Here is a 21360-nt window from a genome sequence, read left to right as displayed (position 1 = left end):
AACTCTTTCCAACATCCTTTCACTCTAACCTGATATTCTCCAGCAGTGTTTATAATGTGTTATATATATATATATGCAAATCCAAACAGATTCGAGTTTGCTAATCCACTCGTTTTTCTTTCCTTGGGTTTCAGTGTTGGGCTGGTTGTAAATTATAAGTTTTCGGCTTCTACTTGGGTGATTTTTACTTCATCCCTGGTGTCTGTCTCTTCTTTTCTAATTCCTCCCTCCTGGACTGAGCTAAAATCAACGATTCAATCAACCAGACAGAGACGAGGCAATAAGGCAAACTGTAACCACCACCACCAACCCCATAGTTGCCTCCTCAGCCCTTTCGCAAGATCTTCCTTAACACTCACTTAGCATTTGTTAGCAAGAGGGGGGAAATCAGTGGCATTCTCCCAAGGATAGGTAAGCTGCCCTTATTTTTATTCTCATTGTTTTAATTTTTATTGTTGTTGTTGTTATTATTATTATTATTAGCTATTAAATAAAAATACTTTCTGTTTTCAACCGGGCTGGCCCTGCTATTGGGCGAGGCAGGTCACATGACCAGGATTGGCTGCAATTTATCCCTGCTCGTCAGTTTAATAGAGCAAGGTCCCCATACGCCTGTATTATCAGCAATATAAGATTTTTTAAAATTAAAACAACGGGGGAGGGAGGGGGAGGAGGCTGCAAATAATACTAATACTAAAGCGATATAAAATATTGGAAGGGCCTTTAAGATCAACCGTTCCTTCCCCTCCCATCCACCCGCGTTTCCCCCCCCCTCTTTCCCCCTCCCTCTTTTTGCACTGGGCCCCTGGAAAAAGCCATGAATTTTGAATTTGAGAGGGAGATAGGCTTCATAAACAGCCAGCCATCGCTAGCGGAGTGTCTGACGTCCCTTCCCGCTGTCCTGGAGACATTTCAAACTTCATCAATCAAGGAACCACCGACGTTAATTCCTCCTCCTTTAGAACAAGCCCTCCTCGGCTTGGATCCTTCATCCAGCAACCAGCCTACGCCAAGGAGCCAAAAGAGACCAAGACATGGGCAGGCCCAGAGACCCGCGCTCCAGCCTCCTTCCCTGGCAGGAGAATTCCCCTGGATGAAGGAGAAGAAATCCTTCAAGAAAGCCAGCCAGGTCCCTGCTGCTGCTGCTGCTGCTGCTGCTTCTCCTTCCTCCTCCTCCTCCTCTTTGCCCGGATCTGCCGCGGGTTCTCCTGCAGGTCTGTATACGACGAAGGGGGGAAATTGGGGTGTCGGGGAGGGGGACTGACGGAGTTGACTGAACAGGACAAAAATCCTACTATCTAAAATGTGCTCGCTGCTGGGAAACAGAGGCAATGCTCTTCTCGCCTCCCTTAATCCCAAACCAACTCCAAGCAGAAGAAATGATTGAAATAGCAGGGAGAATCATTCTCTCTCTCTTTCTCTTTCTCTCTATTTCTTTCTTATCCTCTTCTAGCAAATCTCTAGAACAAATTAAAATAAAAATCCACACAGCCTCTCCGAACTGGTATCCATTTCTGGCCCTCTGGGCGCCTTGTTTATGCTCTGGCTAGTCATTCCAGTGGGAAACCGTGGGCAATACAGAATATAATTCGCTTTTTTGGGGTGGGAGGGGGTATATTTTATATAAGCTGTTTTTATTTCAAGATTAGAAGAAATATGGTTGGAAAGAAGACATCAAAGGAGAGGGGGATATAGTCCTTTTTAAATCACCCCTATTCCATAGATTGGTAATTTGCAGGGCACATGTCAATTTACCCTGCAGATGCGAGAGTCTTCCATTTCAACATTTCTGTCCCACCAACTCGCTTAAGTCCCGTAGGATCTCAAGAGGTGCAATTGCGTAAATTGTAAATTCTGGACTACATGGTCTAATAGTTGGGGTAGATGGCACGCCTTCACTTCAAAATGTGATAAGCCTCCTTCTGCTGAGCGGGGGGCCTGGACCTCTGCTTTACAAGCCCTGCCCTGACAGCATCGCGGTGGGGTCAACCTAGCAAGCCACCAAGCTTAGGAGGAAAGGAGCTCATTCCTTTCCTTCAGGGTCCTCACCCTCCCACGCCCCACCTGCATACATCCTGGATTTGTGGTTGGGATGGACATCCTTGGGACTCCATTGGGAGAGAAGCAACGAGGTTGTTGGGAGAGGGGACACGGTATTAGCTCCTTGGATCCCCTGTTTTCCGGGCTGTGTGGATAAAGAAAGATCCCATCGGTTCTTTCGCTCTCTCTCGTCCCCTTTTGTGTTCCCCTTTCCTATTTTCCCCGCTAAGAAGGCTTTGCCATCCCATTATGAAAGGTCCCCTTCCTTGGCAAGAAGGTAGATTGGGAAGACGGAAGGCAGGAAACTGACGTCGTCTCTTGCAATCGATGGAGGAGAGGCTTGGAGATGTCTTAGGGAGACTTGGTCTTCCACAAGCGTGTCTTGAATACTGATTTCTCCATCCCAGAGTGAGCGAGCGGGGAATTCTTCCCATTGAGTCTCCCTCCAAAAATGCACCATCCCTCCCCCCTCCCCCTCCCCCTGCCCTGCCCCCGCACTCTGTTATTTGCAGGACCTCAAGGAAGTTTCCCAGCGCTGGTTTCCACTGTTACTTATGTGTAAGGGGTGTGTAAGACTTTTGACTGAGATGCACACAACTTTGTAAAATTTCCCTATAATTTCCAAGTGGTTCCCACGCACGCCCTTGTCTCAATAAAAAAAGCGCACGTGGGCAGACCCCATTTAGGAGGAACGTTTCTTCACCCAGCTGTTATTTTTAATGGCTTTATTTCGCCTTGTTTTCATTTTTTAAACTGTTTTCTTCTTCTTTCTGCGTCCAAGACGTCCAGGGTTTGTTAGACAACAGCGGCAGCGGCTCTCGACGGCTGAGGACGGCTTACACCAACACGCAGCTGCTGGAGCTGGAGAAGGAGTTCCATTTCAACAAATACCTCTGCAGACCCCGCCGGGTGGAGATCGCGGCTTTGCTGGACCTGACTGAAAGACAAGTGAAGGTCTGGTTCCAAAACCGACGGATGAAGCATAAGCGACAAACGCAGCATAAGGAAATCCCCGAGGGGGACGCCAGCTTGGATCAAGGCAGCGAAGAGGTGGAGGAGGAGGAAGAGGAGGAGGGCAGCTCTCCATTTGGAGACGTCCTGGAGATCCCTTGTCCTTACCCTGCCCGCAGCAGCAGAGAGCCGCCGAGGCCCCCCGCTGGCTACCTGACACCCGCCGAGGAGAGCGCCCCCAACGCAGAGCCAAATGGGACAGCTGGCGCCCGCTCTTCCTCCTCTTCCTCTTCCTCCCTGGACAATGCCTTCCTGGAAAGCCAGAAGTCTCCTTTGTTGCCACCAGACCTGAATATTTTCTCTGTGGATTCCTGCCCACAGACCTCAGAAGGGCTTTCTCCCAGCTTCCAGGGGTTCTTAGACAGCCCTGTCAGCTTCTCCGTCGAAGATCTGGACTTTTTTACAAGCACACTTTGTACTCTCGATCTGCCACATTTGAATTTCCAGTAAACACCCTCCGACATTCCTTATCTGCCTTGGGTTATATGCCCCTATAAATATACACAGGCATGCACACACCAACAGATCCCCATGCCATGGAAACCGAAAGTACGCTCCCCCACCCCACGCCTGATCACAGCCCCCCCCATTGAAAAAGCATTTATTTCGAAAGAGGTTTGTAGGTCTCTAGTGGACCCGAACCTAAGAAATATTTCTGCCACTTTCTTTTAAAGGAATCTATGTTCTGACTGAATTCAGGTATTTCTATCTCGTATATATATTTTTATTCGGACAAGAATAAAGGGGTGCCACGCTTAAGGAGATATTTATCAAAGGAGAAAAATGAAGTTTGGCCTTTTAAATATCTTTAGAAGCTCCCTCCACCCTTTCCCAGAAAGCTTGCATTAGAAATCCTCGACTCAAGAAGAAAATGTCTGTCCATTTTTTCTTTAAAAAGTGAACTTCTCAGGAAACAAAGCAAGACGTTTAGATTTATTAATTTAAAGAACAAAATAGGAAGAAGGAAAAAATTAAAAAAGAACAAGAGCGATGGAGGTTTTGTCCCTTCTTTTTATGTTTTAGAGGTAGATTATTTATTCAAATGCTTTAATAGTAAAATGCAAATTATTTATTGTACATTATTTTCATAGATTAAATAAATGGCTTTATAGTATTAAACGCTGCATTCCTGTTTTACATTCACCTTAAAAAAAAAGCAGGAGACTGTATTTCGTTTTCCTCCCTTTAAATTCTTTGGGGTTTTATTTCTATTAGCCTTCGTTTACATAACAAGAATTAGTGGCGATAGCCGCTGAGGAGTATAAATATTTTCAAAGGCTTAAAAAGCTGTACTAAACTTTTTAAAAATCACGTTCTTTTCTCTTTTTATTAACATTTTAAAATATGTAGTATGCGCAGCAGAGATCCTTTAGAATATTTATAATGCTAAAAAAAACCAACAAAACACCTCACTTTGGAAATATTTCAGTTGATGCGTGTTAATATATGATTTGTTCTTGGGAGGTGCGGGGGGAGGGGAAACCACCCTGAGCAGGACTATTTTTATTTTAAAAACATCTACTTAACTGACCCAGCAAAAACCAGAAAGGGAATGGAAAGTAAGGGGCACAATTTGCAAACAAAAAGATTATTATTGTTGTTGCAATTATTATTATTACAAAATATCAGTAATGCCCAAAGTTTCTAGGTCCCCCCTTTTTTTGCTAAATTAAGTCACCCCTCCTTTGTAAAAAAAGAAAAAAGAACAGAAAAAGCCCTTTATCCGCAATGTCTCAGAATAAGGGGAAGGAGAGAAAGAGAGAGAAGAAATAATTCAATAGGTGGGCGCAGAGATTTTAGAATCTCTTTGCCATGGTTTTTACACGTCACCTCGAGAGGAGAAACAGGCTTCTGTTCTCCAGATTTTTAGCAATGAAGGGGATGTTCCAAATTTAGGGACACGCAGAGAGGAACGGAGAAAAAAATTAAGACGTGAAAACAGGAAATTCCCTATGCAGAGAAGGCTATTCAATCGACTAATTCGATCTCCCCACGTACATAGACGAAATAAAAGACACGAGAGCAAACAGAGGTTTTGAACGAGATTAAATCTAGTTCCTTCTTAAAGATACATTTTAAAAAAAATATCTTTCCTTCTGTCTGCCTTTTAGATTCGGAATTAACGATTGGTTGAGTCTATGGCTCTTCAACTACTAAGGACCTTTATTTCTTAGCCCTAATTTTATTTTATTCTTTAAACCAAACCCCATCTTAAAAGTGGATGGCTTGGGGCGGGGTTGGCGGCGGAGGCGAGCTTCGCTGGCTTGCGAATGGCAAGCGGTCAGAGAAGAGGGATCGCCGGCCGTGAGTGTGACATGCACAATGTTAACACACACATACACAAATAAATCATATTACGTCTCTGCTAAGTCACCGGTATTTCCCCTAACATGGCAGGATTTTGGGAGGCATTCAAGTCGCATTTGTGGGCCAAAGTAACACACTGAGATCCGGGAGAGGAAGGGCGGGGGGGGGGGGGGAGAAGCGTTGTTGGACTCTAGGAGATCGGAGTGAGGGGGGAGGGGAGTAGGAGCTCAAAATGGCGCAGGAATCGAAGACTACACAAGTGGAGGCAGGGGGAGGGTGCGGTGAGGACGACCAGGCAGCCATTATAGATGGAAGAAACTGTTCTATTATTCCGGGGGTAGGTTGTGACGCGGGGGAGGGGGGTGGAAGGGTGGGCGGATGGAATGTTGGTTGTGATTCTCAACAAGACAGGGAGCTTTTGAGATTCCGAATCCTCCATTCGTAAGATTTCATTCAGCAAGATTAGACAATTATCACGATGGGCTTCTGCATCCAAGGACTATTTTCTTTTTTATTAACGACGTTCTAAGATGGTCTGATACACGTTTTCCCCTTCGCTGCAGATAAACCCTGTTTCATTTCTCCCCACCCCAATTCCATCCCCATAAAAATGTATAGCGAAGGATAGGATAAGAAGAAGACCCACGTTTGTGGAAGGAGAAACTGCTGCAACGAAGGCGTCTTCTTGCACGTCGGTGAGAAAATAAATAAAACGTAGGCCTTGTTGTTGTTTTTTATTTCAAGCGCGCTCCCACTTCTCCCCCCCCCCCACACCCGCAGACACATATGATCAAGGAATTTTACTTTGGAAACCACACTACGGAATCAAAACCACATAAACAAACACACATTCCTGCTCATTCTTCACGTCCTCCACCCAAACCAGTTGAAATCTATTCTGTAAGTATCTAGGTAGTCAAGCAGGCATCTGCTTTACAATTTGCGCTGCATTTCTATGTACGCATCCACACGAGAGTAAATCCCACTGAAGTGGGACTTTCTTTTGAGGCAAAATTCCACTCTATGCAGTGTAACAGCATGTTATTCAAGAGAAATTTATTGGCAAAGCAGGGCAAAAAGCCTCGCACAATTATTCAAATATTCTCATAAATGAGAATGCATTTATTTGTTTTAAGGTTTCTCCCGCTGTGGTTAAGAAACTGTCTCAATAAACCCTCTCGCTTAACAGTTGAGGTTGCAGCAGGGCTGGCCCTGCCATTAGGCAGAGTAAAGCAGTCGCCTTAGGCGGCAGAATAAGCCTAACCTACTGCAGAGGGTTGGTGTGAGGACAAAATGGTGTTGTGCAAACTATGCTCTTCTGAGATCTGCTGGAGGGAAAGTTGGAGGTTAATGTAAGAAAACAAACCAATAAAATAATAGGCTGAGAGTGACTACAGGAGTTAACAGTGCCTGAGTATCTATCTCATGATAAAATGTCAATTTCAGTTACCTTCAGTTGTTAGTCAGTAGCACACATGCAGAATTTTCTCTCTGCTTTTGCTTATGCCTAATGACAACAAATGGCCCTTTAAGATGCCTCTGAAGTTTTTACCATAAAGCAGCAGCTTCATGAAAGTCCTAGAGTGGCCAGTCCCTCAGCGCTGCACTGCTGCATCACCAAGATTTTCTCCATAAGGTTTCACAATGCTTGCATCCTCACTTTTCTCCTAGACTTAAGGATGGGCAGACTTCGGGCCTGTCAGATCTACTTTACTTATTTATTTACTAGAACTTCAAGATCTCTCAACCAGAGCCAGATGCAACAGACATATGGTTGGAAGGAAAAATAGGGTGTCAGCACATTCGGAGCCTAGGAATTTAGATAAACATAGGAAGCGGCTCAGACCATTGGTCCATCTAGTTTGATATTGTCTGTTCTGATTGGGAGCTGATCTGCAAGGCAGGGGCAAAACTAGGCTTTATTTCACCCTGGTCAAAAAACCCAGTTTGGCATCCCTCCACATGCATTTGTATATACACACACATTGGCTGGGAGCCTCAGAGACACCCCTCTGGAGGCTTCATGTGGGGGGGACCCAGCTATTTCCCCCCCACACCTCCACAGTTATGGCTCTGTCCAAGGTTTCAAACAAGAGTCTCCCTCAGTCCTATCTGGAGATAACAGGGATTGAACCTGGAATCTTCTGCATGCAACACATTAGCTATGGCCCCTTGTATGCACACATATCTATCTAATGCATTTTAACACCACCCTTCAATAAAATGTCCAGGGTGATTTATTTTGGAAGAAAACAATTGGGGGGAAGCCCCATGTAACTTAGGTTACACCCACCATACATTAAAAGCACATGGCTTCCCTCAAATAATCATGTGCTTTAAACATACTTTAAATGTATGGTGTAGATGTGACTCCACTGGGACTTCTGAGTAAGCAGGAATAGAATTTTGCTCTGAGTCTGCATCCACCTTACATTTAAGGCACATTTAAAGAACATTTCTTCAAAGAATCATGGGAACCATAGTTTTACCCCCTAAAGGGCTACAATTCCCAGCACCTCTAACCACTTATGGTTTCAATAATTCTTTGTGGGAGAGATATGTTTCAAAAGTGCTGATGCAGGGGCCTCAGCTCTGGCATCGCAAACAGTTCCCAGTGGTACATTCTGATCACTTTGGCTCAACCTGATCCCTGGCAATCTTTAAGGACTCTTATCTGTCTATACCAATCTGTAGTGGTTAGGAAGGCAACTATATCAAGGGCTTCATGTGAGAATTACTTCCAGTGCAAGAGAGTTTAGCCTCAGAACTGTTAAAGCAATAAAGAAACCTATGCCTCTGAGCATGTGCAGAACACATTTAAGTTTCCAACTCAAACACATATAATAATGTGCATGAATAACATAATGGAGATTTATAGCATTTTGTAAGGAAAACAATAACAGCTGACTGTTCCCAGGGGGGTACTTACCATTTAAACAGGAAGTGGGGGGGGAGAAAACAGTAGCAATGGATGAATATGAACAGATGCTTTTTAAATTCTGTGTTCTTAAATATGGGTGGTTACGTCTGTGGATGCAGATTAAGGGATCAAGCCAAACCCTCATGAAAAATGTGTTGAAGAGAAATCTGGAGGGTGGAACCATGTACATTAGGCACGGGGAACCTGTAGCCTTCCAAATGTTGCGGGGCTACAACTCCCATTGACCACAGACAGCATGACCAATGATCAAGGATTATGGGAGTTGTAATACGAAAACAGATGCGGGGGGAGCACCACATTGTCTACCCTCACTTTAAATGATAATGTGTATCTCCTTATTTCAAAATGTGGTATATGGTAAGCCGCCCCTGCCACATCTGGGGGTTTCCTTACTCATTCTCCCAAGTGGAGTTGTGGACCTCTGCCTCAACGTGCTTCCCTTGGTGCACCACTGAGAATGGACACCACAGGTAATTGTAATGCTCACATTGGTGTTTAAAGCCTTAAATGACTTAAGCCCCAAATACAGTATCTAGAAGACCACCCACTTTCCTACAGACCCTCTTGGGTCTTAAGATTAGGTGGAGCACACAGTGGAGATCACCATTCCCCCACCCCATCCCAGCAGAATCATCTCATCAACTAATTTGATTGGGAAGGGAGGCAGATTGGGCCTCAAACATAAAGCAAAATTCATCCATCCATTGGAAATTTGATTGAGATACAAGGCCACTGTCTAACTACAAATTGCCTCTCCCCAACAGCTCAGCAAAGGCAACCAAAAGAAGTAAATCTGAATGCAAGGGGGACATGGTTCAGCAAGTCTAAACCTTGGAGGCTCTTTTCATTGAGTAGGTTGAGTCCTTTGAACACATGGGACATGTCTCTGAATATATGAAGGGTGTATTTGCCAGCTTGTATTTACAAGAATCCAGAGGCATCCTTAAGAGTCAGAATCACTATTTTTCGATATTAAGCAGTCTAGAACCTTGAACCCATGATCAAATTGGCTTAAGTTCTAGCCAGTGGTAAAGCTAGAATATTTGTCACTGTGGCCGGCTTGGGTGAATTTCCCACAGTATATCTGGGGCTAAGGATAGGTGGGCTACGAATTCCAGAGTTCTGCAAAACTGTAAATGGAGGCTAAGGGGCTAAAAAAGGTATACAGCCTTCTCTTTCCATTTGCAAGGCCACAGACACACAGGAATAAATGACTCATTTATGGACAGTGTCTGGCATTTCTCATGCCATACTTGAGCATATTCCAGAAGCCAGTAATATTAAATAAAATCGTGGATAATGAATAGCTTTCCTTGGTGCTTTGGACATGGCCAACCCCAGGAGGGAATTTCCTGGGGAAGAGATGAGTGGTACTCAAAAGAGAAACACATTTATTGCAGTGCAAGAAATGCAAAAAAATTTTTAAAAGTAGGCAGGATGCCAAGGAAGATCATTTCTATTAAGTCCATGCCAGATTCATTGTTAAGCTAAATAACATGGTTAAGATGCAAGGGTAAACACCCATCTGTTGGCAGCTGCAGGGGGGTGGTTTTGAATGGGAAAATGGCCAGCAGGGAAAGAAATAAGTACTCCCTTTCCAAAACACTTCTCTGATCAAAACCACAGCATCCAAATGGTGCTTTTCTTTAAAAGAGCAGGACTTTTTACACCATTTGTGTGCAGTATGCCTAAATCAGGCTTTGCCAACTTGGTGTTCTCCAGATGTTTTGAAGAACAGGTCCCGCTGGCTCCGGCCAACATGGCCAATGGTCAGGGGTGCTGGGAGCTGGCATCCATGCAACTACATATGGAGGGTACCATGTTGGGGGAGGCTGGCCTACATTGTAGAGCAGAGTCAGTGGCAATTTCTTGTGAGACAGGGCTCAGGTTCTCCTGGTTGACATGACCTGGAACGTCTTCCTCCAGTCTCAGATGTGCAAGGGAATTTATTGTATTTGATTCAACAATAAAGATTCTGGGGCCGCTCAGCTCAGCTCTGGCAAAATGGAGTTGAATGAATAAAGACCTGAGGCATATGGTTCCTCAGGATGGTGTGAAGTCTCAGGAGGTCGCCATCTTGCTGAAGCTAAGGAGAACGGAGCATGATCAGCGCCTGGATGGGTGATTGCCTGGGAACCCCCTTGGGTTCCATGGTGGAAGAAAGATGAGATATGCATGCAAGAAAATAATAAATACATAAAAATAAAAATAAATATGTAAAAGCACCTAGCAATCAAAGTGTTCTGAGTAATCCAAATGTCTTGGAAGCTCAGAACATGAAGACTGTGTCCCATTTTATAATAAAAGAATCCAGCGTTACTAAATCAAAGAGCCTGCATTTCAAACCCTTTATTTGGTCCAGACAGAGTTACAAGATGCTCAGCTCACCCTTCACCTTTGCTTCCCTTTTCAAGAGGAGGCAACACAGAGAGGCATATTGACCCACTGCTGCTTCTCCATCCTCGGTACCTGGATTCTCATTCATACCACCTCCCATCCTATTCTTTGAGGGACTGTGGTGTTTGTTTCATTGGACTGAGTATATATAAATAAAAGTGGAGAGATTCTTAAAGCACCAAACAGCAATTTGGACAAGTTTGCTCTAGATACTGGAAGGATGCTGTTAATAACGAAAATCATGTATTTGTTACAGCAACTAACAAGACAGAGTCTTAAAGGTACTCCTCTCTCTCTCTCTCTCTCTCTCTCTCTCTCTCTCTCTCTCTCTCTCTCTCTCTCTCCCCCCCCCCCTAGATATTTAGCTTCTAGATCTATAAAGTTTCTAGACTTCATGGAAACAACAATATATGGCATTTTAACTGTTAGAATGTGTTCTTGCCATTGGAAGAAGATATTATAACCATGGCGTGTAGCATTCCCAGCCTCCGTCCCCAGGTTAACTGAAACTCTATTTCTCATTTTCATCTGATCCTAGGGAGGCAGTTAAAGGGCTAAGCTGCTGTTTGGTAGCTATGAAGGACTGTGTGGTGAACAAACTGAAACTTAATGCAGACAAAACAGAGGTAGTATTGTACTGCTGGTAGACATATTGGGTGACACAGGTTTGGAGTTTACAACCTGTTCTGAATGGAGTTGCACACCCCCTGAAATACTAAGTTTTGTAGCTTTGGTTCTCATTGACTCACTAATCTTCTTAGATGTGGAATTGGTGGCAAGAGGCGCCAAGAGGTGCCTTTCCTTAGTTTTCTGCACTTAACTGAAAACCATAATTGGCATAGCAAGGCCATAAAACTGATGGCTGCAGATAGAGGACTTGTTCTACCAACATAATGAAAGCCTTTTCTGCCTGGCATTGCTGCCACTCAAAATGACCAGGTTCGCTTTGATTCTGAGAGTGCCATTCAGACTGCACTAAGACTGCAATCCCTTCTTTGGAAGTTCCTGGATCTCCTGGTGTTGGTTCATACTATGCCTGAACTCAGAGCATATTGAGGAGGTGATAATTCAGCACTGGGTGGAGAGAGAAAGTGAGAGGGGTTAATTCTCTAGGAGGACCAATGCAAAACAACTGACACCTTATCAATACAAATCTCTAGCTGGGGCCCTTCTGCGGATCATAATGACTCCTCCAAGTCGCTGCAGGTCTAGGCAGCATGCCACTCACAGCCACCAATCAATTCTCCACCCACAGAAAGTGACTTAATAAATGGGGGGCCTCGCCAGTTATTATCCTTGCTCACAGCAAACCCTTCTTATTTGTCCTAATTAGCAAGACCAAAGTGTCAGAGGAGAGAAGGGAACACATTCAATAAAATCTAAATTATTGAATGACTGAAAGATTTCACTATTTGTTTAGCCCATTTTTTACTTCCTTCAAAATGTCAAATGCCAGAGGAAACACGTTTCAAAAGCCCTGGCCTGATGCTCTCAGCAACTGCAGAGCATAAATTAAGCATCTGATGGTTGCCCTCTCCATGAGATGAGAGCTTATTAACTGCAAATATACAAACAAGGCAAGTTAATGTAGTATAAAGACACCAAAGCAATATTTACCTTGTCCTAATCTAGACTATGGATATGCTAGCCATGGTGCCACTTGAATGCCCTAATGATATTACACACACACACACCCACACACCCACACACACACACACACACCCCAGAATGGGAAACCTGTTCAGCCCTGAGGCAGGCATTCCCACCCAGGTAATCTTCTGAGGTTCAAATAGTGCTGCTGGGTGGGGCCAGAGGCAAAAGTGGGTGGACCATTGAGTGTAAATTTCTACACACCCACAACCCTTTGAATCCTCCATCCAGGGAAGCAATAGGCACTATACAGTGGTACCTCGGGTTACATATGCTTCAGGTTACATACGCTTCAGGTTACAGACTCCACTAACCCAGAAATATTACCTCGGGTTAAGAACTTTGCTTCAGGATGAGAACAGAAATCGTGCTCTGGCGGCGTGGCAGCAGCAGGAGGATCCATTAGCTAAAGTGGTGCTTCAGGTTAAGAACAGTTTCAAGTTAAGAACAGACCTCCAGAACGAATTGAGTACTTAACCTGAGGTACTGCTGTACAACCAACTCCAGCCAGGGAAGAAACCACTCAAGGAAAGTGCAAAGCAAGGTCAACAAGATAAAGCAAGGTCAACAAGATGTGTTTCTAGAGAGGGTGTGTGGTCTGTAAGGAGTCCTGGGGGCCAGGTAGAGAGGCTTGGAGGGCCACATTAAGCTCCAAGGTGAGGTCTGAGGTTCTCCACCCTGAAGCATACAATGATACAGCCACATAGGCAAAACAAACCTGGGGTGGGGGGAAAGCAGTTACACACACAACAGGAAAGCCAGTGAATAGATGACATGTACATTTGTGGTACAGGAAGAGACTCCTAGAACATATGAATTGATGAAGCCAGGCATGAGTAGACTCAAAGAATGAAAGAACATAAGACGAGCCTGCTGGAAGAGGCCCATCTAGCCCAAAACCCTGTTCTCATAGTGGCAAACCCTCAGGCAGAAGCTAAGCACAAGAGCACTCTCCCCTCCCGTGGTTTCCAGAAACTGGTATTCAGAAGTACCACTGCCTCTGATCATGGAGGCAGAACATAGCCATGTGGATAGCAACCATGGGTAGCCATATCCTCTGTGAATTTGTCCATCCTTTTTAAAAAGCTATCCAATTTGGTGGCCACCTCTGCCTCTGGTGAGAGTAAGTTCCACAGTTTAACTATGAGCCATGTGAAGAAGTACTTTCTTCTTATCTGTCTTGAATCTTTCAGCATTCAGATTCATTGAATGTCCATTAAATTCTAGTGCTAGGAGAGTGTGAGAAAAAAAATCTCTATTCTATCCACTTTCTCCATGCCATGCATAATTTTACAAACTTCCATCACGTCTCCTCTAAGTTGTCTTTCCTCTAAACGAAAAAGTTTCAAATGCTGCAACCTTTCCTCATAAGAGCAGATGCATGAGGCGTAACTCCCTGCAATATTGCTTTCGAAAATTCCCATTGTTTAGTTAAACCAGGGATGTCTGGATTCTTGTTAAGTCATATGCTTTAATAACTGTTCAGAGGCCAGTTCATTCATGCATGCCACAAAGCAGGAATGTTTCAATGGATCAACTATGCATTTAAGGACCTATGGCATGGATAGTGTTGTTGCAGCAAGAGGAGGGCATGGCTTTCCCAGATGGGTAGCTATATTAGTCTGTAAGGGCAAAATCAACCAAGAGTCTTATTGCAAGGTGCTAGTGTGGGGGGGGGGTGTGGATCAGGGGAGGGGGTAGCACTGCAGCCTAAGGGCCATATATAACTCAGAGTACACCTATTGGAATCAATTGACATGACTGACTTCATTGATTTTGATGGATTTATTTGTAGTATGGCTTAGCTGGCGACAGCCCTAACACATTCATCTGGGAGGAAGGGCAGGATATAAGTTTTATAATAAACAAATTTATTAAGGCAGAACCCTTTGTGGACCATAGACAGCTTCATCAGATGTCTGGTAAAGGATGTCCTGTTGCAAGGGTCAACCAGTGAACACAGTAGAGTGCCAAACCACAAGTAGGTTCTGGAAAGGGTAGGGGGCACTGCCCAAAAGTCATCAGTATGCCATCCTTGTAATACTGTGTCAATGAAGACTACCCATGAATTGAGGGGTGCAAATTCATTCCATGCACCACCCCGTCTTTAGTGATAGCAATCTTTGATGCTCAGAGGGGGAGGAGGAGAAGGAGGAGGAGAAGGAGGAGCTGCTGTTCAAGATTATATGTGGGAAAATTCCTCCCAGCTCTCAGGGCCCCACTACTGAAGCTCTAGTTGAGGTATTACAAGATAATCTTCCTAAATGTATTGAACCCAGTGAGATTCTTTGCTCCCCCAACTTTTCTAGGGAGACTGTTCCAGAGTTCTACACCACTAATATATATTTTAAAATCCCCTCTGATTGCTTTTCTTTGCAATAAAATTGGGGAGGGAGGAAAGGAGCCTCATCAAGTCAAAGTGAGTATTAAGAGGGAGGCTTTTATCGGTTGTGCTTTAGGGGATAAGAATAATTAGTGACACTATCGCCTCTCTAAATACACAAGTGAAAATGAAGCAGTAAATATAATTAAAGGCTAATGTCTAATTAAATATTTTTAGGAAGCAAGAAAAAAAAGAACAACACCCTGATACTTGATGGAATACACCATCTCTTTTAATTGCAGTACCCTGATGGGATCCCATTATTATTTTGTTGTTTAGAACCTTCAAGATTTTCTCACGTACACTAGCCAAAAAGAAAATTGCTAATTTGGAAGACTGAAGGAAATATAAAACAAGGGAGACACCAACTGTGTCGCAGCTACCCTGTGTCTTTTTGCTAAAGAGCTGTACTGAAATGCGCAGTGGTGCTCTGGGGTGGCAAAGCAGACACGAAAAGGGACATGAGAATTATATGTCTAAATAAATATCAAACCTAGTTTCTGAACCCATTTCCTTGGCTTCAAAGCCCTTTCTGAGCACTGAGCATGCTTTGGAAGGGCAAGGCATGACCAAGAGGCAGTGGGGGGTTATGCGCCTCCACATGCTCCACAGGGATGCATTTCCTTCGCCTTGCTTCAGGCTTTGATGCTTGTAGAGAATGAGCAAGGGGAGAGAAACACCCTGCTCTGTCCATGTTGGCCCTGTGGCAATGGAGACTGTATCACTGCATGAACTGGGAGACACCAAGCCAGTCACTGCCTCTCAGCCCAACCTACCTCACAGGGTTGTTGTGGGGATTAAATGAAGAGGTGAAGAACCACATATGCCACCTTGAGCTCCTTGGAGGAAAATGGTAGAACAGAAGTGCAACAAACAAACAAAATCCAATACCGCACCTTCCATGATGCAGACTGTCAAACAGATGGGCACTTTGCTTAATAACAGCATTCCAAACAATAGTGATAACAAATACTATTATTGATCATTCTGTACTGTAATAATAACAAACATAAAGCAACTAAAACATGCTAAGCACTCTACAAAATTAAAATTCTTCTTTGGCAATCACTCGTAGCCGAGTAACACTGTCTTCCATAAACACGGTTTTAACAATGACTGCGGGGCCAATTCTGGATCCACACGTCCTTCCACAGTGGGGGCATTGGTTTCTGGGTGGGAGTTGATCACATTGTGGATTTGCGAAGCATGTATTCCTCTTAGCACGTTTCTCCCTTGCATCCTGAGTTTGAGTGTCTTCAAAGCCCATGACACCTGTGGTAAAGACTGTTCTACAGGCTTGCAGTTTAATAGGCATGATACAAAAGGGAAAAGGAATGAGCAGGAAAGAAGGAAGGAAGCATTGAAATTGCTTCTCCTTCCTTGACAGATGGATGAGGCTGCAGACCTGGGAAGCTAGCAGTAGCAGCAGAGTGTTCTTTCAGGCAAATTCCCTGCAACTGCTATTTCTCTGATTGATGGATGGGACCAGGCTCATCTTCCCTTTTGCCATGATGATCTTTCTGGCAGGCAGGGGGTGCAGCCTCCCAGTAGTGGCCCTTGGTGTCCTGGGTGGTAGCAGAGGCCAAAGCATGGTTCCCATTGATTCTGGAGTCCTAGACCAACACCCATATCACATTGTCTTTAAGTAAGTGCTAAGTGTGCTGAATTAAGATTGCCGGAAGAAATATCAACAACCTCAGATATGCAGATGACACAACCTCGATGGAAGAAAGTGAGGAGGAATTAAAGAACCTTTTAATGAGGGTGAAAGAGGAGAGCGCAAAATATGGTCTTAAGCTCAACATCAAAAAAACTAAGACGATGGCTACTGGTCCCATCACCTCCTGGCAAATAGAAGGGAAAGAAATGGAGGCAGTGATAGATTTTACCTTCTTGGGCTCCATGATTACTGCAGATGGTGACAGCAGTCACAAAATTAAATGATGCCTGCTTCTTGGAAGAAAAGCAATGACAAACCTAGACAGCATCTTAAAATGCAGAGACATCACCTTGCCAACAAAGGTCAGTATAGTTAAAGCTATGGTTTTCCCAGTAGTGATGTATGGAAGTGAGAGCTGGACCATAAAGAAGGTTGATCACCGAAGAATTGATGCTTTTGAATTCTGGTGCTGGAGGAGACTCTTGAGAGTCCCATGGACTGCAAGAAGATCAAACCTCTCCATTCTTAAGGAAATCAGCCCTGAGTGCTCACTGGAAGGACAGATCCTGACGCTGAGGCGCCAGTACTTTGGCCACCTCATGAGAAGAGAAGACTCCCTGGAAAAGAACCTGATATTGGGAAAGATTGAGGGCACAAGGAGAAGGGGACGACAGAGGATGAGATGGTTGGACAGTGTTCTCGAAGCTACCAGCATGCGTTTGACTAAACTGCGGGAGGCAGTGGAAGACAGAAGTGCCTGGCGTGCTCTGGTCCTTGGGGTCACAAAGAGTTGGACACGACTAAACAACTAAACAACAACAACAAGGGTGCTGAGGAAGGCAAATGCGACCTGAAATCCAGGACATATGAAGGGACTAAAAAATTGCCACAAATGAACTGCAAAGATACTTAAGAGGAGAGCAGTGGTGAATAAAATTTCCCACTCCTTCTTAAATGGAAAGGCCATGCTTAATAGTGTCTTTCTTATCCTTTATTATAGTTACAAAACATAACCAGGAGTCTTTAAACATGTGCCTTTGACTCTCAGCCTAACCAAATACAATTTACTCTCCCTGACTGAAATATGGTAATGACCTCAAGTTGATTAACTACTGACTAAACTGCAGCCCTACGGACTATCCGGCATGTTGGAGAAAGAACTTGATAGCTTGGTTGCCCACAGGCACACAGAGGTTTTGAAAACTAGGGGCAACATTAATTGAGTCAGAAAATGACCACTAGCCCTATGAGGAAGTATAGACCTAATCGTGAGCATTTCATACTGTCTGGACTGGGCTATGTCAGTTACCATTTTATCTGGCACAAAAAAACACCCTGTATCTGTGCTGGTCCATAAGGGGAAGGAAACCCTCAACGCCCAAAGTTCTGTGATACCTTTTGGGGGGACCATCAAAAAAGTCACAGAAATCTGGCAAGCTTTCAGGTTCTCCATAACTCTTCAGACAATATTTTATCTCCTCTTTGCCTGCCCAGGGACCTGTGCATTTCATTTAAGACATGGGACAGATCCAGCCTATAAGCCAGGCTTTATTCTCACCAGCCACAGGGAAAGTAGCTATTGCTTCTTTATCCCAGAATCCTAGGTGAGTAACCTGGTATTAGTAGCACCTGGAGTAGGGGTGGGATTTTTACACAGTTTACAATCTCCGTCCTAGAACTGAGTCTACACACTCACCCAATTTCTCATTCTTTCTTTTTGTTTTCCCCATACCACCACCTGATATTTTGTTTAACATATTGCCTGACAAAGAGTTCTGGAGAACTCAAAAGCTTGCCACATTTTTGGTGACTATTTGGTTGTCCCTAATAAAGGCGTTAGTGAATGGTTAATTTTGTGTGGCTCTTCCACGTGCTTTTCTCTGCAGTGAGTTCAGTGGAGAAAGCAACTCGGAAAACACTGCTTCCATGGCCCCAAGCAGCCAAAAGTTAACAGTCGTAGACAAGTGCAAAGGGAAATGCCAGAGCCAACATCTCCCTCAGTGGAATGCCAGGATTCACACCAGGAACACAGGAAGCACTTAGGCACACCAAAAGCTGCCTTAGACCAGGGGTCAGCAAACTTTTTCAGCAGGGGGCCGGTCCACTGTCCCTCAGACCTTGTGGGGGGCCGGACTATATTTTGGGGGGGGAAATGAATGAATTCCTATGCCCCACAAATAACTCAGAAATGCATTTTAAATAAAAACACACATTCCACTCATGTAAAAACATGCTGAATCCCGGACAGTCCGCGGGCTGGATTTAGAAAGTGATTGAGCTGGATCCGGCCCCCGGGCCTTAGTTTGCCTACCCATGTCTTAGACCAAAACAGCTAATTAAGCATTGTCTACAATTTCTGCAGGGACTGGCAGCAGCTCTCTATCATTTCTCAGACTGGAGGACAAGACTGCCAATGACTACTAGCTATGATGGCTGTGTTTTACTTCTACTGTCGGAGGCAATAGGCCTCTGAATGCCAGTTGCTGGAAATGCAATTAGACAGTGTGATCTTGAGCTCATGTCCTGCTTACAGGCTTCTCATAGGCTTTGTGGGAATGTTCAGGGATGCAGAAGAGGATATACTGTTTGATTATAGCCTTTCCAACTTGTGTAAACAAGTTCACAATTTAGCAGAGTAACATCCCCCTTTTTAAACTCACATCGGATGCATATGCCCAGGCTCACTAAAGCCTCTATAATAACTGTTCTGGTATTTTCCCCATATTTCTTCATAAAAGATAAGACACGACACAGTTTTCTATAAAAGTATAAAAAGAGTTTACTCACTCACATTCTGTTCACAATCAGATCCCAGAAGGCAGACTTAGCTTAGAAAATAACATACACCTGGAAACTATCTCATAAGAAGAGCATCTTTGGCTAAGCAGATGTTGCTTCTTCGACGAAAGTAGTCACAGAGAGAAAGATGGCAGCCAGTCCTATGCTTTTGTTACCTGCACAGGTGAGGCCACGCCCACCTCTAGTCACATGCAGAGGAAGTCTGTCCCAGCCCAGAAGGAAACCGGAAGTTTACCTGCTGGCTGGACAAACATTCCTCTCCATGTGTAAACATGTTCACTCTAGGAATGTTGTGCTTGACTGCTCTTGTGTTCTACATCCCACAGGCTCGTTAGCCATTGTGAGAACAGGAAGTTGGACTAGCACTAGATGGATCTTTGGCAGGGGATTCCCCCCCCCAGCCAGAACTCACTGGAACTCATTTCCGCTACCATTCAGGTGGACGTCATTGCCATTATAAGGGAATGAAGGAGGCGTTCATTGTGAATTCTGACACATCTTTTTCTAGAAAAATAGCACTGGTCATTGGCCTGATTCAGCAGGCTCTTCTTACTATGGAGCTTTCCACACTCTCACCTAGAGATGCTGAACCTGGCACCTTGTGTATGCAAAGCAAGCCCCCTGTAGCTCCACAGCTGAGCTACGGCCACACCCAAAGAAGAAAATGCTTCTGAAGATGTGCAAAATACTGACTCTGCCAAGAAATTACAGGCTGGCTACCATCTGGGATGCAAGGTTGCCAGATTATAAAACAAAACAAAACCGAAAAACAAAACCAAATGACACCTTTAGGCAAACAAATGCAATATGTTGTGAGCTTCCAAAGGCAAAAACTCCTACTACTTCATCATCACCTGCAGGGTGTGGCTCTCAAGCAAACTTCAGCTCCAGCAACACATCTCGTTTTAGAAGCAGCGCAGCTGTGGTGAAACAGGTATGCATTGTTCACACTGTCTCTGCCATGGGCTGTCTTTGGGATGAGAAAATACATGTCTTGCTCTCCCTCCTCCTCCTCCTCTCTCTTTAATGGTCAGGAAAAGTTGCCCAGAGTTCCCTGCAAGTACAAAGGCTGCGTCTGTGTGTGTGTGTCGTAAATATGTGATGGAAAAAACAGATATGAAAAAAACCAAGATTCCCTGGCAGCTTGTTCTATTGGCCCTAACAAACCACCAAGTTCTTTGCCTTTTTAGAACTGAAACAAATTTAGAAGGGGGGGGGAGGTTATCAGATTCTTCTAACAAAGGTCTTCTTGCCAATGTTCAAAGATATAGTATTTATTTATTTATTTATTTCCACTGTTCTAGGTTGTGGAGGTTCTTACTCTCTTCTTTTAGTGGTTTTCTTAAAACAGGAGTAGCAAAGTGCAAATGTGACAGATTGATATAGTAGAGCGACATATTTCCTGCATTGCAGGAAGTTGGACTAGATGATCCTCAGGGTCCCTTCCAACTCTACAATTCTATGAATCTGTAATTCTATGATAGCATGAATGTCTTAAAATGTGTTAACTTCTGATTTATTGTTTGAAGAGTACAATGCCCCCCCCCAGTCCCACCGTTGGATTTCAGAAGTGAGATCTGAAAACTCAAAGGCTTGAATTTTAGATTCCCCTCCCTCTTTTACATTGAGAACCTGGTTCTATAGAATAGGCATTTTATCCATTTTATTCTTCTTGCTGGAATGTCCTTGCCAGTTTCGGGTGCGCGCGCGCAATGGGCATGTTAATTTCACCGTGGCTCCCATTAGATATATGTATGCCTTTGGAGGAGAGCTCCTTCCTTGTTTTTATATCTTCCCCGGAGCAGCTAGCAGACATCTCCCCTTCGCTCTGCTGTGGCACAGATCTGCCGCAAGGCTCCAGAGGATGGGGACGGGAAGGGCTGTGTGTGTGTGTGTGTGTGTGTGTGTGATAGGAATGAAAGACGTCCTCCTGTAAGTCCCTCCCAATCGGGAGCAGATGGCCAGCGGCCGTGGAGTTCCAAAGGGAAATGTAAAGAAGCAGAAGAAGACCCTCCAGCAGCTCATTCCTCCTGTTGGGACCCCCAAGCGCACTTAAGGAAAGACCTTTCTCGACACACCTTTTCCCCCAGGCAGTATCATCTACATTGGGAAAGCCCAACAACTAGTTGCAGTTTTAAATCCAGCCACTTTTAAACTGGCTTGCAACAAGCC

At 44.3% G+C, this 21360-nt stretch overlaps 1 protein-coding gene and 1 long non-coding RNA gene across 2 annotated transcripts; one reads left to right on the top strand and one right to left on the bottom strand.

Annotated features, from left to right (window-relative positions):
- Nucleotides 1-603: 603 nt before the first annotated feature.
- Nucleotides 604-4170, top strand: HOXB2 (homeobox B2). The gene is made up of 2 exons (XM_081885674.1): nucleotides 604-1214; nucleotides 2822-4170. Exons 1-2 carry the CDS (start codon nucleotides 818-820, stop codon nucleotides 3499-3501), a joined length of 1077 nt encoding a protein of 358 aa, XP_081741800.1. The 5' UTR covers nucleotides 604-817; the 3' UTR covers nucleotides 3502-4170.
- On the bottom strand, nucleotides 2751-19444 carry LOC309355147. Its single transcript, XR_014162430.1, has 2 exons — nucleotides 19181-19444; nucleotides 2751-2973 (listed from the first exon to the last, which is right to left on the bottom strand). It is a non-coding gene; the product is annotated as an uncharacterized lncRNA (long non-coding RNA).
- Between the last annotated feature and the right edge of the window lie 1916 nt (nucleotides 19445-21360).

This window comes from Podarcis melisellensis, assembly GCF_964234715.1.
Source record: "Podarcis melisellensis genome assembly, chromosome: 13".
Classification (NCBI taxonomy): Eukaryota; Metazoa; Chordata; class Lepidosauria; order Squamata; family Lacertidae; genus Podarcis; species Podarcis melisellensis.
This window is presented reverse-complemented; position numbering and strand designations above follow the sequence as displayed.

Excerpts from the sequence above, each read along its gene's own strand:
- HOXB2 (XM_081885674.1), top strand. The coding sequence starts at position 818 with ATGAATTTTGAATTTGAGAGGGAGATAGGCTTCATAAACAGCCAGCCA. Across the intron at positions 1,215-2,821 it reads TGCCGCGGGTTCTCCTGCAG|ACGTCCAGGGTTTGTTAGAC; the intron begins GTCTGTATACGA and ends TCTGCGTCCAAG.